The sequence below is a fragment of the Heterodontus francisci genome, chromosome 41 (assembly GCF_036365525.1).
Source record: "Heterodontus francisci isolate sHetFra1 chromosome 41, sHetFra1.hap1, whole genome shotgun sequence".
NCBI classification, from domain to species: Eukaryota; Metazoa; Chordata; class Chondrichthyes; order Heterodontiformes; family Heterodontidae; genus Heterodontus; species Heterodontus francisci.
This window is the reverse complement of record NC_090411.1, coordinates 25725915-25753626: the sequence shown is the minus strand read 5'-3', so window position 1 is coordinate 25753626 and position 27712 is coordinate 25725915. Positions and strand designations below refer to the sequence as shown.

Here is a 27712-nt window from a genome sequence, read left to right as displayed (position 1 = left end):
CGTGGGTTTTCTCCGGGTGCTCCGGTTTCCTCCCACAAGCCAAAAGACTTGCAGGTTGATAGGTAAATTGGCCATTATAAATTGTCACTAGTATAGGTAGGTGGTAGGGAAATATAGGGACAGGTGGGGATGTTTGTTGGGAATATGGGATTAGTGCAGGATTAGTATAAAATGGGTGGTTGATGTTCGGCACAGACTCGGTGGGCCGAAGGGCCTGTTTCAGTGCTGTATCTCTAATCTAATCTAATCTAATCTATTGTATTCTTTAAACCCTTGCCCAAACTCGTCTGGAATAGACAGAAGCAATCTCCATTCCATGAACCAAAGATCCTTTTACCGCTGCCATTACTTTGTCTCACTTAAGAAATCCTGGTGCAAGTCCGAGGTGCACTCTGTCGGATGCCATCAAAGTGAAGAGAAAAACAGAAAATGCTGGAAAGAGCAGGGTCAGGCAGCCTCTGCGGAGAGAGAAACCGTTAATGTTTCAGGCTAATGATCATTTATCAGAACTGGGAAAAGTTAGAAATGTAATCGGTGTCAAGCAAGTGAGATGGGGGAGGGTGGAAAAAGACCAAACGGCGAAAGTCTGTGATAGATTGAAAGACAGAGGAGATTAAATGACAAAAGTGTTGCTGGTGCCGGGCCAAAGGAAGTGGTAATGGGACTAATAAAGAAACAAAAGATGCGTGTAGAGGAGGTGTGAATGGCAGAATGATGAACCCTTACCATTCGAAAGCCAAAACAAGATTTAAGACCAACACATGCAAAGAGAAAGGAAACAAAAATGTGGGCAGAATTCTGAAATTGTTAAACTCGACATTGAGTCCGGAAGGCTGTAAAGTGCCTAATTGAAAGATTAGATGAAGATGTGTCGAGATCCTTGGAATGGACGTATTGAATGATGAATGAGTAGACAATGATGTGATATGTCTTGATTACAACACAGCGAAGGTGCAGGAACAGCGTGTTGGCATATTTTGGTCTGTAGGATGAACAGAGGAAGAATGTTCAGTGGAGCAATGTCTGCACTAGGTATTGGTAGTGAGGTTGGAAGCCTAAGGTCGGAGAAGGATCTCCTAATTTGGGTTTGTAATCCGTTCAGATGGTGATTTAACTTGTTCTTCTAAGAACCAGGTACTTCTGTCCTAGCCTATCCAGGAAGATAGAATAGCACTTAGATACAATATATAATGCATAAAACAGTGTACAAAAGTGTACTCACTGGTAATCTACTGCCAAAAGGTCTTTGCTTCACACAAGCGCCATTCACACCCAGCATTTACTTCAGGTGCTATATCCCTGTGATATATATTGGTTTCTCATCTATATCCAAAGACTTCTTCCATGGTTAGCATGGCAAGTTTTATTTTGGAAGATTCAAACAAGAAAATATTAGTTAGAAAAACAGCTCTTGGCACTAACACCGTGGGTGGTTCTGAATGTTAGCGACACTCTTTAAATCCAGCAACAACAGCTTGCATTTATATAGCACCTTCAATGGAGTAATGCTTCACAGAAGCACTGTCAAACTAAATTGGACACTGAGCCACGAGATATTAGGACAGGTGAGGTATGTTTTAAGTAGAGGAGTTTTAGGGAGGGAAGCCCAAAGCTTGCAGCCTAGACAGCTGAAGGCATGACCGCAAATGGTGGAGCAATGAAAAGTTGATGTAACGACAACAGAGAAGAATTGTCTATAACCACTGCAGCCAATCAGAATCCCTTATTTTAGAGTCTCTAAAATAAAACCGACTTAACAGGCCCAGTGAAAATAATTTAAACTTGTGAAACGTAGATCAAAAATGGATATTCTTAATTCAAAAGAGTGAGAAACGTGAGGAATAATCTGACAGACATGGCTGGAGTGACAAAAACGGTTGAATGCTATTACAAATTCAGGCATTTGTTAACCTATAGAATCATAGAGCAGAAGGCCATTCAGCCCTTGTGTCTGTGCTGTCTCTTTGAAAGAGTTATGCAATTACTTCTACTCCCCTGCTTTTTCCTATTAACCTGAATTTTTTTCCATTTCAGGTATTTATCCAATTCCCTTTTGAAAGTTACTATTGAATCTGCTTCCACCTTTTATGGACGGTGCATTCCAGATTATAACTCACTGCATTAAAAAAAAACTTCCTCCTCTTCCCTCTGGCTCTTTTGCCAATTGCTTTAAATCTATGTCCCTTGCTTACCGACCCTCCTGCCAGTGAATAAACAGTTTCCCCCTAACAACGTCAAAACCCCTCATAATTTCACACTTCTCTGGTTCAGTGGTTTCAGTTATTCCCATAAGTGGTCTGAGCTACCGGTTGAATGTACCGAATGCCAGTGATATGATTCATTTCATTCAACCACTACCACTTTACCCAAGGCAAAATAAAGGACACACCACGCTTCCCCACATTGGTGAGTCACCTTGCTTAACTCAAAAACATTTCCCCTGCTTTTCTAACCTTCAGCCAGCCATTGCTGGGACTGTTGGCCTTGAAACTTTGAAAGACTTGCCTAAGAAGCACCAATTTCAAAATCCCAACTGTCTACCCGTTTCCCATCTCTGTCTCGTCGCTGCGCTCACAGCTACAAAAGACTTACTGAGACAGATTTGCATATTGCGTATTGAAACAGCAGCAAAGCGAGCTCATTAGATTTTTTTTCTAAATTCGTACTTTGGGTGTGAGCATTCCTGGCATAGCCAACATTTATTGCCCATCCCTAATTGCCCTTGAGACGGTATTGGTGAGCCGCTACCTTGAACCACTGTAGTCCGGGTGGTTTAGGTGTTAGGAAGGGAGTTCCAGGATTTTGACCCAGCGACAGCAAAGGAGCGGTGATATAGTTCCAAGTCAGGATGGTGTGTGACTTGGAGGGGAACTTGCAGGTGGTGGTGTTCCCATGCAACTGCTGCCCTTATTCTTGGTCGTAGAGGTCGCGGGTTTGGAAGGTTTTGGCGAAGGAGCCTTGGCGAGTTGCTGCAGTGCATCTTGTATATGGTGCACAGTGCTGCCCACTGTGTGCTAGTGGTGGAAGGGTGAATGTTTAAGGTGGTAAATGAATGCCAATTAAGTGGGCTGCTTTGTCCTGGATGGTTTCGAGCTTCTAGAGTGTTGTTGGAGCTGTGCTAATCCAAGCAAGTGGAGAGTATTCCATCACATGTGTCTTGTAGATAGTGAACAGAATTTGGGGAGTCAGGAGGTGAGCTGCTCACTGAAGAACTCCCAGCCTCTGACCTCCTGTTCTAGCCACAGTATTTATGTGGCTGGTCCAAGTTAACTTTTGGGTCAATGGTAACCCCCAGGATGTTGATGGTGGGAGATTCAGCGATGGTAATGCTGTTAAATGTCAAGGGGAGATGGTTAGATTCTCTTTTTTTTTTAAGTTTAATTCTTTCTTGGGATGTAAGTGTCATGGGCAAGGCCAGAATTAATTGCCCATCCCTAATTACTCTTGAACCACTGCAGTCCGTCTGGGTGCATTCTTGTGGGGGTTTGATACAACTGAGTGGCTTGCTAGGCCATTTCAGAGATACCAGGCAACCGCATTGCTGTGGACCTGGAGTCATATGTAGGCCAGACCAGGTAAGGATGGCAGATTTTCTTCCTTAAAAGACATTAGTGACCTAGATGGGTTTTTATGACAATCCAGTAGTTTTGTGATCATTATTAATGAGGCTAGCATTTTATTGCTCATTTATTAATTGAATTTTTAAATTTCCCCCCACTGCCATGGTGGCATTTGAACTTATGACTCTGGAGCATTAGTCTGGGCCTCTGGATCACTGGTTCAGTAACATTACCACTCTGCTACCATGCCCCTTTTTGTTGGGAGGTGGTCATTGCCCATCACTTTTGTGGAGCAAATGTTACTTCTGCTTATCAGCCCAAGCCTGAATGTTGTTTAGGTCTTGCTGCATGAGGGCATGGACTGCTTCAGTATCTGAGGAGTCACGAATGGCACCAAACACTATGCAATTGTTAGCGAACATCCTCACTTCTGACCTTTTATAATTGAAGGAAGGTCATTGATGAAGCACCTGAAGATGGTTGGGCCTAGGACACTACTTGAACTCCTTCAGCGCTGTCCTGGAGCTGAAATGACTGGCCTCCAACAACCACAATGAAATGACTGGCCTCCAACAACCACAACCATCTTGCTTTGCACTAGGTATGATTCCAACCAGTGGAGATTTCCCCCCCCTGATTTCCATTGACTCCAGTTTTGCTCGGGCTCCTTGATGCCATACTCTGTCAAATGCTGCCTTGATGTCAATGCCATTCACTCTCATTACGCCTCTGGAGTTCAGCTCTTTTGTCTATGTTTGGACCAAGGCTGTAATGACGTCTGGAGCTGAGTGGCCCTGGCAGAACCCAAATTGCGCATCGGCAAGCGGGTTAATGCTGAGTTAGTGGCACTTGATAGCACTGTTGACAACACCTTCCATCACTTTGCTAATGATTGAGAGTAGACTTAAGGGGTGATGATTGGCTGGATTTAATTTGTCCTGCTTTGCGGACAGGACATACCTGGGCATTGTCACGTAGATTTTAGCTAGTTACAATCTCAGACCCCCTTTTTCTAACTTGCATGAATACACGCTTCACATAACATGATTTAAAGTAAAGGGGCAATTTTAATCCCAATCATCCAGTGGCTTGCCTCACTCCCCGCTTGCCCAATTCCCATTCTCCTTTAAAATTGGGGCGTAGCTTTTTTTAAAAAACCTTTCCGCATCCTTTGTGCAGAAAAATAGTGAAAAGATCCCAAACGTGACCGACACTAAGCTGGGCGACTTAGGGTATGAATGGTCTATTTGTATCTGAAACTCTTCAAAAGCAAGGACCTAGTAACTCATTCCATCACGATGTGACTCCTATGACAGCCTGTGACGGTGAACTCACTAAGACTAAATTACTAAGCAAATTGTTCTAAAATATCACATATATAACAATACTTAAAACCACCTGCCAGCTATGTGTACGTTCCGTGCAATAATAGAGAAGTAGAGACCTAAGTAGGTTCCACCTTTGCTGTGCTGGGACATTGCCCAACATTTAACACAGATAAAACATTGTTCCAGTCAGTGTGTGCAACTTCCCGCCAGGTGGGGAGTGACAGTAGGCCTTTGTTCCAACCGCTGTAGTTTGAACTTTTCCTTCTTTGACTGTTACATGGTTTTCTAAATTGCTTTATTGTCCCTCTTTTTTTTATTGAGTGGCTACTGTTTCCTTTGTCACTCTGAAGGCATAGATTCATCTGCGCTCCGCTTATGGGTGGAGCTTTGAGGGCAGATGGTACTAGTCACAGTGATGGCCCAGACATGTGGTATTGTGACACCTTAACCCACGTGTGCTGTAGAAGTCTTTTGGGTATGCCAGTGCCGTGGTGGTTTGGCACACAGTGCTATAGAGGAGATGGCGGGTGAATTTACTTATGATTTCCTCATTCGGCAAGGTTCTCGGGAGAAGATTCCAAGCAGAGGCAACAACGTGCTTTCCAATAGACTGAGACGAGTAAAGAACTGTGGGACACTCGCCCCATGACTTGACAGCGCCCTATCCAATATGGAACTCGGCCACAGAAACCAGGAACATCCCAGACTCTCTGCACACTTTTTACAAGCTTAGCCAACCTCACCTAGAGTGGCAGTTGAGAACTACAGTTCGCCTCAGTTTCCCAAGTCTAGCAATACAATAGTCCAGCCAGACTGGATGATACAAAATACTGTGGATGCTGGAAATCTGAAAGAAAAGCAGAAAATGCTGGAAATAACACGTCTGGCAACATCTGTGGAGAGAGAAACGGAGTTAACGTTTCAGGTCTGTGACCTTTCACAGGAACTGATGAAACATTAACTCTGTGTTTCTCTCTCCACAGATGTTGCCAGACCTGCTGAGTATTTCCAGCATATTCTGCCTTTATTCCAGGCTGGATGATGTTGGCTTTGGATGGGTTCGGGCTTGACTACAATGCCCCCACACATTCCAGTGGCCTGTTGTCACTGCCTAAGTTTACTTGCATGACATTCCTGAGGTAGTCAGTACCTGCGGAACTATATCAAAAAGGGAGGAAATTGCATTAAGAGAAATGAACAAAAACACAGCCTTACCCTTATTAATTCTAGTGGACTATCGTCTCTTATGAGGGCTGTTAAACTTTGGCTTTTACAAGTTGTGTTTTTATGTCAAATTAATAGCACAGTCATCAATCACCGCCTTTATAATACACAATATGTTTGTCTCCCAAAGCCCAGGTGTGAGACACAGCGAAGACTTTGTATAGTTCTAATCCAACTACATTCACTTGAACTTTGCCCTTCCAGTTCATGACCTCTTTTGAACTTTACTAGATTTCAGCTTCATCTCTTACTCTATGTAAAAGAAAGTTTTGCATTTATATAGTGCCTTTCAGGGCCTCAGAATATCCCAAAGTGCTTTACAGCCAATAAAGTACTGCCACTATTCTAATGCAGGAAATGTGTCAGCCAATTTGTGCACAGCAAGCTCCAGCAAATAGCAATGAGTTAATCTGTTTTGTTGGCCAGAGCACTGGGAGAACTCCCTGCTCTTCGAGCAGTACAGTGGAGTCTTTTACATTCACCCGAGAGAGCAGACAGGGCCTCGGTTTCACATCTCATCTGAAAGATGGCACCTCTGACAGTGCAGCACTCCCTTAGTACGGCACTGGAGTGTCACACTAGATTTCTGTGCTCAAGTCTCTGGAGTGGGATTGAACCCACAATCGTCTGTGCTGCCAACTGAGCCACAGCTGGCAAATGTATGGTTAGGTTTTAATTAAACAATAAGCTACTTGAAAATCCTAATTGTAGAATTATATCAGGAGCGGTGGGGTTGGGGAGAATCTCTTTTATACCTTCATCTGAAACCTGGGCTCCATCTTTCTTTCTGTGTCTGTTGTTCTCCTCTCTTTGTATGCCTTTCCCTTTTTTTCTCTCTCCCTCTGCCTCAGTTGCTCTCTTTGCATTGCTTGACACCTTCTGAAAGCAGCTTGTTTTTGTGAGCGATCAACCTGCCTTATGGATTTCTGGACACAGAGGAAGTTTGTTCTCTTACCCCCGCCCCACCAGGGAAGGGTGTCCACCGGTCGCTATTGGGAAACGGAGATACGTGACAATGGTTTGAACGCATGTGTCAAAATAAGCAGTGATCCTTCAGCCTGGCGTGCTAAAGGAGCAGTCTCTGATCTCTAGTGTGTGTGTTGCAAAGCATGAGGCTTCTGTTTGGCATTGCCTACTTCCATCTCCATAACGTTGCCTTTCTCCACTCTTGCCTCAGCTCCTCTGTTGCTGAAACCCTCATTCATGGCCTTTGCTACCTCTGGACTCTACCATTCCAATGTTCTCCTGGCTGATCTCCCACCTTATGCCCTCCATAAACTTGAACTCATCCAAATCTCTGCTGCCCATATCCTGACTCGCATCAAGTCACCTTCACCCGTTACTTCCTGTGCTCGTCGACCTGCATTAGCTCTTGGTGTGGCAACAACTCGTTTAAAAAAAAAAAAAAAATTCTCATCCTTGTTTACAAAATCCTCCATGGCCTCGCCCTCCCTACCTCTGTAATCTCCTCCAGCCCTACAAACCTCAGATCTCTGTGTTCCTCCTATTCTGGCCCTTTATGCATCTTGGATATTCCCTGCTCCATTTGTGGCCGTGTCTTTAGCTCTGGAGTTCCCTCCCCAATCCTCTCCTCCTTAAGACTCTCCTTTAAAGCCCGCCTTCCTCTTCGAATATCTCTCTCTGCCTCGGTGTCGCATTTTGTTCGGTATTTGCTCCTGTGAAGCGCCTTGGGAAGCTTCACCACGTTAAGGACGCTATATAAATGCCAGCTGCTGTTGTTGAGAGGCTAACCATAACTGGGAAACTTGCCAGATGGAGAAAAGAGGAAGTAAATCCATCCATCACCCCTCTAGAGCACCGTATGCCTGATCATCATCACTGTTTCTGCAGCGTACCCAGGTTAAGGTGGCGCAATGTCCTGAATGTGAGACAGCGCTGTGTCTGGTGAGGTGAGGGGGTCACCACTAACCTGACTTCGCTATGGTGGATGTCACTTACCCAGAGTACCGCGCAACGACGCTTCGGCACGCAGAACGCCCTGATTAGAGGAATGGCAGGAAGTCGAGTAAATCCACCAGTTGGTGCGGTAGTGATCTACACTGATCTCGAGACTGGTCTCTGATCTGTGCTGAGCGAGCCAATCCTGGTAGGGGCCCACTTTGCACCACGCATGATTGCCATTAAGTTAATGGAAAAGAACAAAGCAAATTGGGCATGGTGATAGTTAAGATGTCAATTTGCTGTGAGTCCATTTTGTGCGACTGGTGAATGAGAAGCAAAGACTTTCCAAACACTTGAATGTTTCAAACACTTTGAGTAGGTGCTTCATTACGAGATATCTTCTTCGCTAAAAGAATGAAGATCGATATAGGAGAATTAGTTCAATAGAGAAACAGCAGCTCTCTGGATTGAGGGGCAAGACTGGTGTTTTTTCCTCTACCACCTGACAGTGCAGATGGATTCTCTATATTCATAAATTGCCTGAGGGATTCAAACTTGTAGTTTTTTTTAAATGATCCATATCTCAAATAACTTTTTAAGCTGGATATCTTTGCCGTGTAACGTTCCCTCCATCTTCAAACATTAAGCCAACATGAACTACTCTTCCTGATCAAAGACACCTTCCATTTCCAACTTAATCTGAACATTTTGTCTTCTGTGTTTTCAAACGAAGGCTGTGGGTCAGAACTCTCAGTAGGGTGCCTGTGGATGAACATAACATACTGGTCTGCATTTAGTGCTCTGCAGTGCACCATTGGTTTCAGCGCTATTGGACCACTGTTATAACACTGCCTGTTATACAAATGCCTGTAAGCTCATTGGTTGACCAAGTAGCTTCAGTTCATAACCGCATTGAGGGTGAATTTCCTTGCTGTTTTTCAGTGTACTTATCATGCTGGAATAGCACAACAAATTGCCTCAGCAGATAAATTTGAGTAGAAAGCTTTTCCGCCTGATTTTCACACCTGGAGTTTCCTCGTGCTTTTTCTGCCCATTGACATCCATTTGACACCAGTGGGAATGCCAATGCACAGCCCCAGGAAATCCGTGATTGGGGCAGGTGTCAGCTCCGCTAGGTGTCTGTACCCTTTTTAACGTTGCTAATTGTGGAATTGGAGGTGGGCGCTGCTTGTGCCTCTCCCTTTATCCGGACTTCACCGGAAGAGGCTGGCCTGATGAAACAGGGCCAAACCCTGGCAGAAGTGGGCGCCCATAACTTGCCAGTTTCCTAATGGCAAATGATCACAGATCTGGGCCTTTCACATTGTAGCAAAGTGCTCAGGTATTCATGCTCCTCTTCCCAGAGCAGATGCCCAACGAGTAGCAGACATGATGCTAGTGCCCCTCCACATCCCCTCCCCCGATGCAAATGATCCTGAAGTGGGACAGGATTGGCAGAAATTACACTACATGAGAGTTCTGATGCAAAACATGACCCAGGCCCTTGGACTCTTAATAATTAGGAAATCTCAACAGATGGTGAGGCTGGATTCCTTTATTTATTCATTTATTAATTCACAGCATGTGGGTGTTCCTGGCAAGGCCACTATTTATTGCCATCTGTAATTACACTTGAGAAGGCAGTGGTGAGCCGCCGCCTTGAACCGCTGCAGTCCATGTGGGGTAGGTACACCCACAATGCTGTTAGGAAGGGAGTTCCAGGATCCTGACCCAGCAATAGTGAAGGAAAGGCGATATAGTTCCAAGTCAGGATGGTGTGTGGCTTGGAGGGGAACTTGCAGGTGGTGGTCCCATGCATCTGCTGCCTTTGTCCTTCTCGGTGGTAGAGGTCATGCTTTTGGCAGGTGCTGTCGAAGAAGCCTTGTGAGCTGCTACAATGCATCTTGTCGATGGTACACTACTGCCATGGTGTGCCGGTGGTGGAGGGTGTGAATGTTTAAGCTAGTGGATGGGATGCTGATCAAGCGGGCTGCTTTGTCCTGCATGGTTGAGCTTCTTGAGTGTTGTTGGATCTGCAATCATCCAGGAAAGTGGAGAGTGTTCCATCACACTCCTGACTTGTGCCTTGTAGATGGTGGACAGGCTCTGGGGAGTCACTTGCCACAGGGGATCAAGCCTTGTACCTGTGCTTGTAGCTACAGTATTTATGTCAAGGTGGGTTTTAACTGGACATACCTGTTCTGTACCATTTACCCTGGTTAGGTTTTCATTCTGAGAGTAGGGGTTGGGTGGAATGAGTCAAGAGACACATTCTTGCCTGTACATAATATTTTCTTTATGCTAATAATAGCAATGATCATGAATAAGTCTCTGGCTCTGATCACTCTGCATCATGGTTTGGAGAGGATTTCCAAAAATGGAAGATATAAAAGGGGGAAGGGAAGGGAGAATAACGAGAGAAATTGACCAAGGTTGTGAACGGCAGTGAGAATAACTTTAGCAGCATTGCCTGGAAGACTGAATAGCTAACCTATTCCCTTTCATCGATGCAGGGACCCTGTTCTGGCAATTTCCTCACATAATGAGCGCCAACAGAGCAAGCAAAGCACTGAAGGTAAGAGTAGACACTTCTTGGTTGAGAGGGCTTATTTTCATGTGATTTTTCAAGGTAAGACCCACCACTTGAACTCAGTCAGGCCTACATGCGATTCTAGTCTCATGCTCCGTGGTTGGCCTTTAATTCCCTCATGCCAAACAGCAATGGGAAATAAATATTGTCTTGCCCGTGTCATCCATAAGACGAAAGCAAATAAAAGTGAGAAATGGTTTGATGTACTGGTATTCTGTACAATGGGAATTGGGCCGATCCCTTGGCATTCTGTACTTTGCAGACGAAAGGGCAGTAATTGTTGCCATTGTATTCCAGTATGAATGAAGGCAAAGGGGCTTGGTCCATTGAACCGTAATAGAATGGGGAAAGAGGTGCTTCCTGTGGAGAGCAGCAGAGCAGGGTTAGGCAGTGAAGATGTAAGGATAGATGACTGTTTTAGAGCTTTTGCTTTGGAGATTGGAATGTATTTATGTAGAATTGTACCTCCTTGATTAAATGGTAGGATTTATGATGGGACATATTGTATACAGCCTGCTAGGTCTAGGCATGATGGTTCAAATGGACTGTTTTCCTTTCATGGTTTCTTTTATTGTTCTTTGTGGATTCGTGGATTCATAGAATCATCGAGCATGGAAGGTCCTTCAGCCCATCATACCTATGCTGGCTGTTTGTAAGAACTGTCCAATTAGTCGGACACAGACCCATTGGCCTCCTTCTGTGCTGTAACCATTTTATGATTCTAGATCCACTGTTCTGCTTCCACCCGCCCTTTCAGGCAGTGCAGTCCAGATCACAATAATTAGCTGAATTTTAAAAAATAAACTCTCCTTCACATTTTTTCTTTTGCTGATTATCTTAAATCTGTGTCCTCTAGTTCCTGACACCTCTGCCAGTAGAAGCAGTTTCTCCTTATCTACTATATATATATATATATATATATATATATATATATATATATATATATAATATATCTCATAATTTTGAACACCTCTGTTTAATCTCCCCTTAACCTTCTCTAACCCCAGCTATTCCAGTGTCTCCAGAGTCCCTTGTACCTTACAACTAATTAATAAAGGAAACATTATCAGCAGCAACTCCTCAGTAAAGTTTTGAGTTGGATACTAATTGTACTTTCCAGCAAGGTTGTTTGTGCTTATGGATGAAACCAGAACTAGGGGACCATAAATATAAGAAATTCACTAGCAAATCAAATAGGGAATTCAGGAGTAACTTCTGTACCCAGAGAGTGGCTAGAGTGTGGAACTAGCTACCATAAGGAATAGTTGAGGCGAATAGTGCAGATGCATTTAAGGAGAGGCTGGATAAAATCCATGAGGGAGAAAGGGACAGAAGGATATGTTGATGGAGTTAGATAAAAAGGGGTGGAGGAGGCTCATGTGGAGTATGAACACTGGCATGGACCCGTTGGGCCGAATGGCCCGCTGTAAATACTTTGTAATTGAGTGACGGGATAGCATGTGCTCGTAAAATAGGAGATTGGTCTCAGCTATGACTTCCTTACCAACTCACCGTTGAGGTTCACACATGAAGAAGGGGTATGGTGGGGAGCACTGCTGTTTTCCAGGGAACGGTGCACCAATAACAAAGAGAGGAAAAGTTGAAATTACTTTCAGAGGAAAAATGAAAAAAAAAATGCATTTTTACAGCACTTTTCGTGACCTCGGGACATCGCAAAGAGTGTTCCAGTCAATGAAGTACTTTTGAAGTATAATCACTGTTGTACAAATTGGCACCGCATTTATTACATTACACCGCAGGGGCCCACAAACAGCAGTGTGATAAAGGCCAGATAACTTTATTTTCTTAAGGCTTAAATATTGGCCAGGACACCAGGGATAACTCCCCTGCTCTTCTTTGAAATAGTGCTGTGGGATCTTTTATGCCCGCCTGCGAGGGCACGTGGAGTTTTGGTTTAATGTCTTATCTGAATGGCGGCACCTCTGACAGTGAGTACCATGCCAGGAGCGTCAGCCTCGATTTTAGTGCTCGAGCCTCTGGATTGGGACTTGGTCCCACAATCTTCTGACCCAGAGGCCAGAATCCTTTTAGAATGAGGCAGGGTTGGTCACAAGAAGCAGGAGCAGGACATATGCTCCCCTCAAGCCTGCCCTGCCACTCAATAAGATGCAGAGGAGAAGTACCAGCATGGTTCTAGGGAGGTGTGATTCTAGCTACAAGGTTAGGTTGGAGAAGCAGGGGTCGCTCTCCTTAGAGCAAAGGAGGTTGAGGGGGAGATTTGACAGAGGTGTCCAAGATTATGACTAGTTTCGATTAGGTGGATAAAGAAAATCTGTTCCGATTGGCCGATGGTGTAAGGACTAGGGGATTTAGGGTTTTGGGCAAGATATGGAGGGGATGATGTGAAGAACAACTTTTTTTCACAATGAGTTCTAATGAGCTGGAACTCGCTGCCTACGAGCTCTCTGGAGTAGACAATTCTGAAGATTCATAACCCTTTGAGTGAAGAAATTTCTTCTCATCCTAGTGCTAAATGGCCGACCCCTTATTCTGAGGTTATGACCCCTAGGAAAGCCTTTTTTTTTTGTGCTGCATTGTCAATCGTTGCTATTGTGCTTTGCAGATTAAGAGGGAGTCGGGTGAAAATACCCCCGTGCTAATGGACCAAGAGCTGGTGTCAATGTCGGTGCGGGAGCTAAACCACCACCTCCGCGGCCTCTCCAAAGATGAGATCCTGAATCTGAAGCAGCGCCGGCGGACACTGAAGAACCGCGGATACGCTGCCAGCTGTCGGGTGAAGCGCGTGACGCAGAAGGAGGAGCTCGAGCGGCAGAAGGCTGAGCTGGAGCAGGAAGTGGAGAAACTCGCGGCGGAGAACGCCGACATGAAAATGGAGCTCGACACCCTGCGCTCCAAGTACGAGGCCCTTCAGAGCTTCGCCCGGACGGTGGCGTGTGGGCCCATCACGCCCACGAAGGTCAACACGACCAGCGTGATCACAATCGTGAAGTCGTCCAACTTCTCGCGCTAGCGTCCAGCTTCATTCTGGCTAGAGCCAATTTTTAGCAAAAGGGCCACTGTCCTTGGGTGTTTCTGGCTTGCAAGGTAAGAATTCCTGCATTCAGGTGGCATCCGAGTCGAGGTTTATGCAGCACAAAAACATTTGTTCTTTTTTCTGGACGGACTCATCGCTGCTTTTCACAGGAAATTTTTGACCGACAAATTGATCCAGGGTGGAAGATGCATGTGAGGGAGGAAAGGGGAGGGAAGAGCCAAGAGTGAATTAGGAGTGTGATGGGAAGCTGACTGTACCTGGGCAGAACCCCATGGTTGAGTGGCAGACATGAACTACCCACACCACGCAAATGCTATCCAGGCAGCTACTCTCGTGAGGCCCCTTGTTACCTCCCTCAAACTTACGGTGTTCTACCATCGATGATCTGGAAAACTGGCACAAACGAGAAAGGACGATGCTGGAATTATGCAGCAGGTCAGGCAGCATTTACAAAGAAAAGGTTTAACGCGTATCCTTTCGCCAGAACATAGGAGCGGGAGGAGGCCATTCAGCCCCTCAAACCTGTTCCGTAATTCAATGAGATCATGGCTGATCTGCGACCTATCTCCATATACCTGCCTTTGCCCCATATCCCTTAATACCTTTAATTAACAAAAATCTATCAGTCTTGGTTTTAAAACTCACAATTGACCTAGCATTAGTAGAAGTATGGAGCCACTAAATGCGAACCTGCCTATCTTTATACAGTAGCTACCTGATCTACAGTGTATTTCCAGCACCACCTGCCATAGTATCCAAATAAGCATAATTATTCTACGCCTTTCAGAACTGGGCAATGTTTCTATACCAGAAGTACTGGGTTGCAAACCACAAATCCCTGACGACAATGGCTTTTTGAGGGGCAAGCAAGCCTGAAATGTAACAATGATCTGAAACCTCACTTGTGCTTGTAATTGTGTGTATGTTTTTATTTTTTGAAGTCCTCTATTTGAGTTACAGCAGCAGTTTTTTTTTATTGACGGGCAGGTGTTGCCATGGAGCTGCCTGCTGGACAAATGATAGCATAATTGAGGACAGAAATGTTCCTATTGCAGAAACGTCTTGCCGCCGAATGTCTTGTCCTAATCGTTTTCTCATACAAATACCTTTGTTTTTTTTGGTCTTAATTAATGGACTCAATTTATGGAGTTATATATAAAACAAAGAAAAATAGGTAATTGTAGCTGCTCCTTGTATTTGTGACAGGAAGTGACGTCATCAGTTCTTCAGAGAGTAGGACCAGTGGTTATAAAAACCTCCGTTTGAGTTTCACCCAGAATCGCTGAGTAGAATGCAGCAAAAAAAAACAGACTCTCTCCTCAGCTTGTTCGCAGCTACAGTAGGTACCAAGAAGCCGATAGATCAATAGATCAGCCAGTAAATTGCCAAATCCAGCTGAGTTTGCCATTTGGGGCCTTTTGGATGGGTGGGTGAGCTCCAAACAGCGGCAACGACTGCCAGTGACCAGAACATTCTCCTCAGAATGAAGGAAAAGGTGAACCTTTTATGTCAGGAAGTTCACTTCAAAAAATACAACATAGGCCACTTTATGCCGGGATCACGATTGTAGTTGTGGGATGGATGGAGGGAGGGAGGGAGGGGGAGTATGCATTTGTGTGACCTGCTTCGAGGGAGTAGTGGACACTTGCGCCCAGGTGGTGTGAAAAGAAAATAGTAACCATGGTTACACGCGTGCAAATAAAACAAAGGGGCGGCCACAAAAATAATCCATTGAGTGAAGTCAGACTGCGCAAGCATAAAGAAGTATCCAAGTGAATTGGCATCTCCAGTGAACTATCTTCTGTGGATTCTGCAGACCAAGACTGTTTGTCCCTTCCCCCAGTAGTATTCATTTGGGGCCTTCCTTGTTGTACACTTGGACTGTCCGGGCAAAAGTAGGTCTAATTTAGTATTTTGTTCCAAAGACAAAGGAACGCCCCCTGTAGCTCAGTGGATAAATGTACCACAGGGTCCAATAATGAGCCAGAAAGACCCAGGTTCTCAGCCAAAATTGTGTTTGGAGTGATATACTGGGCTTCAATGTATAATTAGCCTTCCAGTTTCTGATCACTGTCCCGTTCACAGGTGAAGTCTAATAACCCGGAAACTGTATGAGTGGCCCACGGATGCGGGAAGGATTATTAAGTCTTGTCTGTGAAGTCCCCCTCCAACTCCCCAATAACTTCCAACACTCACTATCTACATTTGAATAATGGCCAAGTTACTGAGGATTTCTGGATTGTTACCCCAGCAAGCTGTGAGACGAATGTTGATTATAAGGGGTAAATAGATAAGCATTAGGACACTTTCATCCTGTTTTTAAGGCCCTTTCATATCGGTGGTTTCAATTTGGATTTCAGCAGTTATGGGCCATATTAATTTGGGGACTGTGTCATTGCTGTCAGTTCATGCAGTAAAACTGCGTTTACATGTCTGCTGCCAGTCAAGGACACTAGGCTACCAAAACCTGACTCAACAGAAGACGAAGGGACAGTTTTGAAGAAGCTTATGAACCAGAAAACTACACATAGATCCACCAAAATAAACAGGGGTCGAGAGTCACTAAACTCTATAAAATTTGTACTTGGTTAAGGCTGGGCAAAGGGGGAGCAAGCAGCCCCACTAAGAAAAGTCCTCCCAATTTTTGAAGAAGCACATTCTAAACTGGGTCTGACACTTGGTTACACATGTGAACTCAGTGAATGACTATTTTGTGACCACTGCAAAAAATGGTCTCCAGTGGCTGAGGTTAACCCCAATGCCCCAAACTGTAATATAAGAGCTTGCTTATTTATCAGGGAGATTTTGTCATGCTCATTTTTTACATTAGTATTGTGTTATGTTATTTATATTAATGAAAAATATTTAATTGACTTCTTGTTAAAGTTCTTTTGTCCCATAATGGTCAGTCTTTGAGAGCCTTGGTTACTGGGTTAACCCAGTAACCCTCAATTGTTGGGTTTTAAACTTTGGAAGATCCAGGTTGCAACCCAGTCTTAACTGATAGGTTGTTAGGAGAAGTGGAGAGGAATTGGAGGGTATTTATTCATCCTAACTAGATTATCTTGAGGGTAAGATAGAGGGAAATTTGATGAAAAGCAGGAATCTACCCGATACCATTTTTATAAACCAATTCAGTGTCAATGGGCCGCATTCATCTCCTCATCGTAAAGCATGGCTCTAACTTTTTAAGAGGACAGCATATTAGGCTGGAAAATTACCTGTAGTCTAACTGCCAGAAACCGGATCCAAAATGATCGCCATTTTGTTTCCCTCCACCTAATGTTGTAAAACTGTTGTGAAACTTGCAGCTAGAAACTGTTAGACATTGGATGGGTCACACGTCCACCCATCTTATTAATCTGCTGTAATCAGCTGCCCCTCAAGAATAAATGCACTAGGTACTCCTGATAACAGCACTCCTGACCCAGTATTCCATAAATTGAGCTGCAAAGAGAATTCACTGATGACCACATCACAGCTCAGAACGTAATCATACATTGAAGACGAATAGTCCTCAAGCCCAACACTGCGGCCCTTCTAGTGACACCTTACTTGGAGCACTCCGAGCTATCTATAAAGTACGTGCTGAATCAGACATCCGTATCATTACACACCAGTAAAGGTCCACAGGTGAAGTGCAGTAACCTGGTTACAGAAGTAAAATTTGAAGCAAGTAATGTTATGAAGGTGGAGTCCATAACAGGACTCTGTTACAACTGAGAATCTATCGAGGATGAGGTTTATGATAGAGACACTCAGACATTTTCAAACCACGGGCTTTATAACGTGAGGGTCTTCTCCAAGCCTGCTCTGTAACTTGGGTTACTTAAACACTCACCTGTATTTGGAGTGGGACAAATTGTGCTGGTTGTACTGTAGGTGGTCAGAAGTCCATTGTGTCGATTGAGTACAAAACGGTACAGATTTTCTATATAATGAATAGGCAGATCCTCCTGTGACCCGCGCCAGGGTTTGTGCCCCTTGTGCTGTAAGAGCCTGTCATTGTTGCTCTGGAATTTTCCACATATGTTTTTGGCCCAACAGATTATGGCACATGGAGGTTTCACTGAAGCAGTGTTGGGGAGAGGGAGTGGCATTGGGGGAACTCTACAGCACATGGGTCAATTTTCACCTTTCCTGTGCAGTAGTTCGCCTCTTCTAGAACCTGACCGCAGTGAAGATGAAAATTAGCCCCGCAGTTTCCATCTAATTAGTGGCAAGTCATTGAGAGAAGTGTAAAGTATATGTCAATGAGAGCTTTGAACAAAAATAACACTTGAACATCCCTCCCTTTTCCACATCACCTCTCTTATCCTAGATAAGAAAACTAAGGAAGGATACCTCTTTGTTGCCTCTGCTTCTCCTGCTCTGGAGAATTTTTGAGAGTGACTCAGATTACCTCCAGCCCGGACTTCCCCCATCCCCTCTGGCCTGCCTCAAAGATCAGCTGTTTACGCCATCATTGTTGGTAATGAACCCTTTGATAAATGCTCCAGCTTTTCCAGACCATCATGATCAGCATAAGGATGAAACATGTGGCCTTTAACCCAGAGGCTGAGAATCAGATAAAGAATTCTGTGGTTTATCTGGATAATCAGAAAATTCTGGTCAATTCTCACTTGCAAAAAATATTAAGCCCTCAACAGGCAAACGAGTTGCCCCTCTCGAGCACAAACAGAGTCTTTATATAATGTGCAGGGTGTCTCCTGTGTGCAAGAGAGTCATTGGGGAGCAATGGCCCTTCTGGGAATCTTCCAGGAAAGCAACAGCCTGAAAAGGTGATGTTTCAGTGTCTGCTCACAGGACTTGGAGGCTGCAGAAAAAGCAAGATAGTGTATTGTATCCATACAACTGAGATAGTAGAGCTGATGTCTCTTGAATAACATAGATGGACAGATGGGGCATTGTATTCCTTCCAAGGCTTGCATGGAGTAAAAGCCTCTCAAAGGGGCATATTTGTTCTGAATGATAAGTTGCACAGAAGCAACTTCACAGCAGGAAAGTGTAAGTTGACATATGGCGTTGTGTAGGTTTAGGTATTTGATGACCATTGTTGAAGTCTCAAAATGTGCATGAGGGGCTCTGAGTTGGAGGCTTACAGAACTAAGGAGGGATAGGATGTATCAGCTTCTGAGGCAAAATTAAACACGTTCTGGCAAGATCCCAGGCAATAATAAGGATGTACATTTAGCTTCAGTAACTTCCTGATTGGAGATTTCACCAACTCCATTTGTCAGATCTCTGCAGTGGAACTTCGCAATGCAGAGTGGAGGATTCAACAAGGCGCTTTTCTTTTTGAGGTCAGTTGCTAACCTTTCACCATTTGGGATGTCGGGTTAAATCCAAGTCCAGAAGAAAATTCTTTCACTTTGCCAGCATGAAAGGTCCCACACGCAATGAGGGGGGAGGGGTTGGCAAAACAGGAGCCCAGGGTTGACCGTGACGCAACACAAAATTGGCAAGCTCACCAGGAGAAGCCACAAGGATGCAAATTAGAAATGTCACGCTCACATGTGGGTGGTTTTCAAGTTAGGGTTATGTACGCACATTTTTCAGGCAGAGTATTACGTCGAATGTACAGCACAGAAACAGCCCAGGTGGTCTATGCAGTGTTTATGTTCCAACAAGCTTCTCCCTTTCAACATATCCTTCTGTTCTTTTCTCCCTTATGTACATATCTAGTGTTCCTTTCAAATATTCATCTCAACTCTTCCATGTGGTAGTGAGTTCCACATTCTCCCCATTCTCTGAGTAGACATGTTGCTCCTGATTTCCCTATTGAATTTATTAGTAGAGAAATCTTTATGCAGCACCTAACTCACGTTATACCTGATTCAGCATATTGGGTGGATAGAGTGGGGAAATACTCTCGCCCAATATCTAATAAAATCTTACCCACCTGCACCATGCCATTTAACAAAAAATGCATTAAAGAAAATTCTGGCCCCAAAAAAAAAGTCTTTGGGTCTCGTGTTCTCCCTCTTTTCCCCCGGCCAACCAGTGGGTGCCCGTATCGGTATAGACACATCTCGGGCACCCGCCAGCCTCACACTGCCAAAGACTCTGGCACCTGGCTGCTATGTGGAGAGAGATGATCAACCCCACCTTGGAGAATTACTTCTTGTGCTCCACCCTGTTCCCGCACAAACCCCTCCCCCACCTTTTAAAACTTAATCTTTATCCTCAAGGAACCAGGACTTCAGCAAATGATCAAGGTTGGCACTTCAGTGCAGTACTCGGGGAGCTCTGCAGTGTCAAAGTTGATGAGACGTTAAAAACCAAAGTCCTGTTGACCTGTTCGGGTGGGCGTGATGGGTCCTTTTTTAGTTAAAGTGTACTCCTGGTGTCTTGGCTGTCATTTATCCTACAACCAACAACACCAAGCAGATTAACACACCATCTCACCGGGGTTTCTAAGACTTTGCTGTGTGCAAATTGTTGCTGCATTTGCCTGCAAAAGTGATGAGTTCAAAAAGTGATTAATTGGACAGGAAGTACTTTGGAATCTCCTGAGGTTGTGACAGGCACTTTGAATATTCCAAACTTTTGGGAGTTAAAAACTCTCCTCGTTGCTTAGTGTAAAGAAAGAAAGACTTGCATTTATATGGCACCTTTCACAACCTTAGGATATTGCAAAGCACTTTACAGCCAATGAAGTACTGTTGATGTGTAGTCATTGTTGTAATGTTGGAAACACAGCAGCCAATTTGTGCACAGCAAGCTCCCACAAGCAGCAATGTGATAATGACCAGATGATGTTTTTGCGTGTGATGTCGATTGAGGGATAAAAATTGGCCAGGAAACCAGGGAGAACTCCCCTGCCCTTCTTCGAAATAATGCCATGGGACCTTTTTATCGGGCAGACGGGGCCTCAGTTTAATGTCTCATCCAAAAGATGGCACCTCCAACAGTGCAGCACTCCCTCAGTACTGCGCTGTACTGCAATGTAGTGACATTGTACATCCGTCCAAAAAGAATGTGCTTATGACTGAGCTACCAAAGCAACCTGGTCAATTCTTGCTCCACTGTTTAAAGGTCAAAAGAGATTTAGTAATATTTTGTGCCTTTAAATATTGAAGTGATTAAAACAACAGAATAGTGCTTAAAAACAATGAAAGCCCAACGCTAAGATCTGATTTTTCAGCTGATGTTTAGTAGTGGATTGTGGGATGGACGTAATGGATCTCAAACAGGATGAACTGGGCAAAATATTATTTTTGGATCAGGATTATACGTCTAAGTGTTATGCCTGGCTCAGAAGTTATATATAAATGGAATTGAGCGGGAAGTGGTTTGGTATGTTGGAATACTCTGACTGTGCTATCAGGGGTTGCTGGCATGTGGGTGTGTGAGTTATGATAGGATTGTTGATGAGGGAGGAAATTAAGTGGAGTGGGAAGTTCAGATAATGAGTGTTGGTACACTAGGGTAATTTTTAAATTATGAAGCCAAGGTCTATAATGCAGGACACTAAGATTGGAGAGAAAAAGGTGGGGTGACGAGATGGATCAAGAAGTGGTTAGGCATGTGGATTCTAAGAGGGGAAAATCAAGGCTTTGAGCTCCTGGAAAAGAGTTAGAGTACGAGACAGTGCACTAAGCCTTGATTTTTAAATCAGGGATTGGAGTTAATGGTTGGTTTTATGCAATGCCCTTTTCTGTCTCTCTAACTGTTGATGTATATGTCCATAACTGAAGCTGTAATATTTCATCTGTATGGATGTTCAATGTTTGGTCTGTAGAACCTAAATCAATTTCTTGATGGTTGCCTATCTCGGTACATAAGCCATCAAAAGAAAACCTATGTAGTCATAACCCACCTCCTTTCCTCGTAAGAAAGAAATGTTGTGTTCTTAAAGTCATGAATTGATTGTCTTTATTGACCAACCATGATCCTTAAAGGAATCCCCAGAATTCCTCATTGTTGTGTCAGCTCGGGTGGGACCACCAATGAAAATGAAGGATTCATTTGTGTCATCATCAAGTGAAGTGTCAACATCATGGGCGACCATATTGTGACAGCATTTTAATATTTAATATTACTAAAGATTAGCTTGTTCAGCCTATCTTAAATACTGGTCATCTTCTTTGGCTATCCTCATACCGTACTGAATTGAAGACAATTTAAACCATAGTCTTTTTCATGACCTCAGTTGAGATTTTATCCATTCCCTGATGGCCCATGCAATATAGAATTGGAATGTCCTGTCTTAAAATGGAGGCGATGGCTGTACTATTGGAGACATCAAGCCTATAGAATGCAGGGGAAAAGCAACAACAAAGAGTCTCATTATTGAACAATAGTTTTCATGAAGCTTTGCTATTATTGACCAGATCACTACTATATTGGGTCAGGACCACTATTTTGACATGGTCAATTCCAGCAATCATTTAGTTTATCCAGTAGCTGACTCCATACAGAACATCTTCAGCAAGGTTCAACTACAACATCATCAATGTAGCAAAGCATCCCAAAGTGTTTAACCGAGGAACAGGCGGGACACAGACTGGAGCTGGAAGAGCTCGGGGAGGTGTGATCAAGGTGGGGTTTAGGGAGGCTTACAAAGATGCAGTGACTGAATGGAAGTAAGTAGAATTTGGAAGAGCAGAGGGTGTGAACGGGCGGAGAGAGGACATGGAGGGATTTGGAAATCAATGAGCTGTGGTGGACAAGGAGTCAGTTGGCAAGAACAAGACTGATAGGTTCTAGGTTTGAGCCCCAGACTGGGTAAGTTGAGACAGAATTTAGCTTCGCAGGCCCTGGGTTTAGGAGAGGGGAAATCAGCTGGGGTTCTCTCCAGTCACCCTTGCTGTAATGATGCATATGATACACAAGGTATCTCAATTGAGTGGGACAAACTGGATGAGCTGGAGGATCTTTTCCTGTCCGTCATTGTTCATATGATTTGCATGAGAATAGGATCAGGTTTTGCAGTGATGTATGAGCACTGACATTGAGTATGAACATCAACACTACATGGACACCCTCCATTGTCTCATGGTACTGTTCCTACTGAAGAGGGGAAGAGTGAAAATTGACACGGGAGGGGGTAAAAGAAAGATTAGAGAACATAAAAACATAATGAGGGCAAATTCAGTGAGACTGTTCTCCTGGAAAATGGGCCACAGGGTCAGGAGAATGATATCCCATTTGTCTTTCACTCCCATCTGGTCAACCTGGTCTTCAGCAGCAGTGAAATTGCCTTGTAATCCGTAATTCAGAACAAGTAAGAAAGATCTGAGTTCAATACAGTTGTGAGAATGTTGCATTTTTAAACCATTGCCGCACAGAACAACCATGTGTAATATTTCCCATCATTGCCCTGCAACCTAGCCTTCGTGTGTCACGTAGCTGTGAGGTCATGCCAGGATATACCGAGAACATCAGCCTGTACTTTTGTAGCTTATCCTCATATTCTCTACAGTTGCCTCTGAGAGTAAGAGTATTCATACAAATAGGCAGTCGCAGCAAGTTTTATGAAAGGCTAGATACTTGATAGGCTCCCCAGTCCTGATCCATGGCAAGTCAAACATCCCCTTTATGCAGCTGGTTCAATTTGCAAAATTGAACTTCAACTTTCAAAACAGAAGTGTCCGCCTCTGAATTGGCATGCTATTTAGATAGAGGTATTCAGTACAAAAGCATGGAAGTTATGTTAAACCTTTATAAAGCTCTGGTTAGACCACAACTAGAGTATGGCATCCAGTTCTGGTCAACACACTTGAAGAATGTGAAAGTCCTTGAGAGGGTGCAGAGGAGGTTTACCAGAATGATTCCAGGGGTGAGGGATTTTATAATAAGGTTAGGTTGGAGAAGCTGGGGTTCTTCTCCTTGGAGCAAAGGGGATTGAGCAGAGATTTGACAGAGGTGTACAAGATTATGACAGTTTTAGATAAGGTAGACAAAGAAAAGCTGCTCCCATTAGCTGATGGTACAAGGACTAGGGGACACAGATTTTAAGGTTTTGGGCAAGAGATGCAGGGGGAATGTGAAGGAGAAGTTTTTTGCACGGCGAGTGGTAAAGACCTAGAACTCGCTGCCTACAAGGTTGGTGGAAGTGAAGACGATGAATGATTTCAAAAGAAAATGGGGTTGGCACTTGAAGAAACTAAGCTTGCTGGGCTATGGGGATAGAGCAAGGGACTTGGCCTGACTGGATTGCTGTACAGAGAGCTGGCATTGACTTGATGGGCTGAAGGCCTCGTTCTGTGCTTTAATGACTGACTTGATATCATGCTTCATTTATATGACATCCTAATTATTAAGAGGGTCCTCACAGGAGGTTTATTGTACAATAATTACAGAGCAAGCTGAAAAAGGAGGAGGCAAAAGCAAAGAAGAAAAAGAAAAGTTGGAATTCTATATTTCACGAGTCTTGCAGAGAGTGAACAGAGAAAACTAGAGATCAGCTGCCATTATCTTGCCACCACAGTTTATCCTTTCTGCAAAAGCAGTCAAATTTTAAATCCTACCTTTTTAAAATTTCCTCTTTTTCCCATTCCTTTTCCTCAAATGATTCTGTAAGTATGAAGCCCGTGTTTGATGCTTCTGTTAAACAGCGTGTGAAGTGTGTAAATCATTCTCTGCCAATTGTGCAAATTTTTATTTTTGTAGGATTTTCTGATGGTTTATTTTTGACAATAGGTCTGTTTCTTAAAACTTCCTGTCTTCCGTAACCCTCACTACTGTAAGTGATAATTGCTGGCAAGGTCAGCATTTATTGCCCAACCTCAATTGCCCTTGAGGTAGTGAAGCGCAGCCTCCTTCTTGAACCGCTGCAGTCCGTGTGGTGTAGGTACGTCCGCAGTGCTGTGAGGGAAGCAGTTCCGGGATTTTGACCCAGCGACAATGAAGGAACGGCGATATATTTCCAAGTCAGGACCGTGTGCGACTTGGAGGGGAACTTGGTGGTGGTGGTGGTGTTTCCCTGCGCCTGCTGTCCTTGTCCTTCGAGGTGGTGGAAGTCTGGCTTTGGAAGGTGCTGTGGGGGAAAAAAAATCTTGGCCAATTGCTGCAATGCACTTCCTAATGTTGTTGCTCAAAGCCAGGGGAGCACTGGAGGGTAATTCCTCTCCAGACCTGCCCCTCTGGTTCCTTATCCTCACTCCTGCAGTTCACAAAGCTAATAATATTTATGCCACAATTTCCTTTTTACTTGGAAGATAAATATTCTGATCAGGGGCAGCAGCTTGAGCCATGCGATGGGTGTGCGGGGGTGGGGAAGGAGGGGAAAAGATACCAAGAGGTGTGGTGTGTCTTTTGACCTGCTTATTGGGCTGCTTTCTGTCATACCTCTAATAGTTCACTTATGTACAAATTGAGGATAGGCCGATTTTGTTTGGTCTTGGATGTGGTTGACATTAATGACACACAAAGTTGGGTCACATCTCGAGCCAGGACTAGTCCTCAGTTCAAAAGGCAAGGTCTCCACAAGTACAGGGGTGATCACACAGCCATCAGCCTTGCTGCTTCACAGGCTTTTACTCCCCTCAATCTATTATTCCTCCTGCTGCGGAATTAAAGGTAGCACAACAGACGTTGTGACTGGCTCTTCCGTAAGGTTCATACCGATATAACCGCCTCAGTGAAGTAGCAGTTAATCAGTACAAGCTGTCACAATTTGGCCGACAGCTCTTTACTACCAAGAGGCCCTTGACATGTGGGAGTGTCTCTGGAACACTGGTCCTCCCATATTGGATGACTGTACATAAAGGGCAAATGCCACTTTATCTATCATAATGATTTGTCTCTCCGCACGCGGCCCAGATTGTTCCCTGGGCAACAGCTTGGGCCTACAGTCTACCTTTATGGAAACTACCAGATCGAAATAAAAATCTAAGGGTAGGTCTCTTATCTGTGGGGGGAAGGGGGGGGGGGGGCGCGCGGTGGATGCTGTAATCCACTTGACAGTTTCCCTAGAAACCAAGCTGATACAGGAAACTCTATACAAAAAGAAACCATGAAACCATTGGCAAAAACTGAATCTTGCCGCTCTGCGGTGAAAGTCCTCCGGGAACACTTGAGGCCCAGGTTATTTTAAAATCCGTCCCACTTCCTCCAAAGTGTGGTGAGATGTGTGGTCTCCAGTAACGTCAGCGTGCTTATTTTTGTACGATTGTGGCGCACTCGTCACAAGTGCACCTGCACACCTCAGTCTGATGGCTGTGGTGTCCAGATACATGCCTGAAAACTCTGCTGTAAAGATGCAAAATGTTGGACTCCGTCAAAACAGCTTTTATTTCATCAGCATTAACCTCCAGTAAGTTGTGCATTTTAATTAGGGCTTTCGGGATATATTTTTCTAGGCCTTACCGTTTCTCAGCTGAACAATGGCATCCCCATCGGCCCCTCATTCACTGCTAAGCTGTATAAAACCAGATGAATGTGCAACGAACCAGTGATTTGACTGGTTTAGCTCCACGACAGTAACTTGCCCCAGGATCCTGGCCAGTTTGAAAACTCAAGCGGGAAGGTGTTTTGCCCCCTTTTCGAGTTCACGTACACCATTTCCTATCCACAAGTATGAGGTTGGGCGATGGGGGTGGGGGGGGGGGGGAAAGGCAACTGGGGAAAAAAACTTGATTGCTATTGCTGTTTTGTAACCAGGCACCAGGAGGCATGAGTGAGCATATTTGTCTTGAGACGCTGATCATCGCAAAGGGTGTAGCATTCGTGCTTGGCGACTGACATCTTGGCCTCCTCCCCTCCCCCTCACTCATACTTGTCAAACCTCCCACTAGCACAGCTGAAACTGGTGATTGGGTGATCACAAGGCAAAGAAAATGGCATGAACCAAGAAAGTATGAAGGAGAAAAGAGACCTTTTTAATGGGAGAGGTTTTTTTTTTTAAATACAGCATAAGCAACTGCAAAGCAATAATCTTGACGCATCCTCCGTATACACATATATATATTTTTTTAAAAGGCATATGGTATTTAGACACCGAGGTGGCGTACAAAATGTATTTTAACCCTGAGACTGTCTAACACATTCATGCCTTCCTCGCTTGGGGGAAGCATGGTGTGAGTAGGCTTATATGGCTAGTATAGGCCCAGCTGGGTATCTTTTGAGAACTCCCATGTAATAAGAACAAGTTGTGGACTCTGGTGATTTTGGGAGAGCTGCTCTGAAAACTGATTCTATTATTTATTGTATAAATTATTTGTTTTTTTCTTTCCTATATGACTTGTTTGTAGATATTAAAAGATGTACGTTTTTATATATTATATGACAATGTCTCTTAAAAATCCACGTATTTATTGCCTCGTAAGATTAATGTACCTCAATGCATTTATTTTGTATACTGTATCAATAAAAACATTTTTCCATATACCGTGTGTTCATTTTCAATATACTGCTGTCTAGCCTGTGAGGATACTAAATTGGCCTTTAACTTGGTAATGCATTTTGAACAGATCAAGGTGAATGAGATATTTTTAGTAGTTGACAAAGACTGAGTGAGCACAATGGGTTGCGATGCCTCCCATGGCCAAATAGGCTACCAGTGCTCACCAACACCATTTCAACTCACCACTCTGCTCCCATTCCCACATTTCTGTCCTTGGCCTGTTGCAGTGTTCCAGTGAACCTCAACGCAAGCTCAAGGAGCAGCACCTGATCTATCGATTAGGCACTCTACAGCCTTCCGGACTCAACATTGATTGCAACATTTTCAGAGCATAACTGGCCTTTTTTAAAATTCTATTTTTTATTTTATTTTCTAACCATGTGCCAGCCTTAAACTTGGTTTTTCGTGTTGTGCTTTTGGACACAGCTGCTCATTATTCTGCCATTAACACTCTCTGGACTAATGCTTTTTCCTTCCTCAAAACCATTAACACTCGCTTTGCCTTTGTCCTAACAGTTAATCCCTCCTGCCTGATCACAGACCTTCCCTTTTGTTCTCTTCCCCACCTGCCTCCCCACCTTGCTGAAAACCTAATACTTTTCTAACCTTTGCCAGTTCTGATGAAAGGTCACAGACCTGAAACGTTAAGTCTGTTTCTCTCTCCACACATGCAGCCAAACCTGCTGAGTGTTTCCAGCCTCTGCAATTTTTTGCTTTTATATTTATTATACCAACGCTCAC

General features: G+C 44.1%; 1 protein-coding gene across 7 annotated transcripts in view; it reads left to right on the top strand.

Moving 5' to 3' along the window:
- Positions 1-26926, top strand: part of LOC137353370 (transcription factor MafK-like) — a 55225-nt gene extending 28299 nt beyond the window's left edge. For 5 of the 7 annotated variants that reach the window (XM_068019559.1, XM_068019557.1, XM_068019558.1 and 2 more), the window contains 2 exons: positions 10528-10589; positions 13189-26926. In XM_068019559.1, the coding sequence (XP_067875660.1) occupies positions 10557-10589; positions 13189-13596 (441 nt within the window). In that variant the 5' untranslated portion in view covers positions 10528-10556 and the 3' untranslated portion in view covers positions 13597-26926. Of the gene's footprint in view, positions 1-4010; positions 4162-10527; positions 10590-13188 lie in introns of all 7 variants that reach the window. The other 2 variants (XM_068019556.1, XM_068019563.1) reach the window with 2 other exon arrangements.
- The last annotated feature ends 786 nt before the right edge of the window (positions 26927-27712 follow it).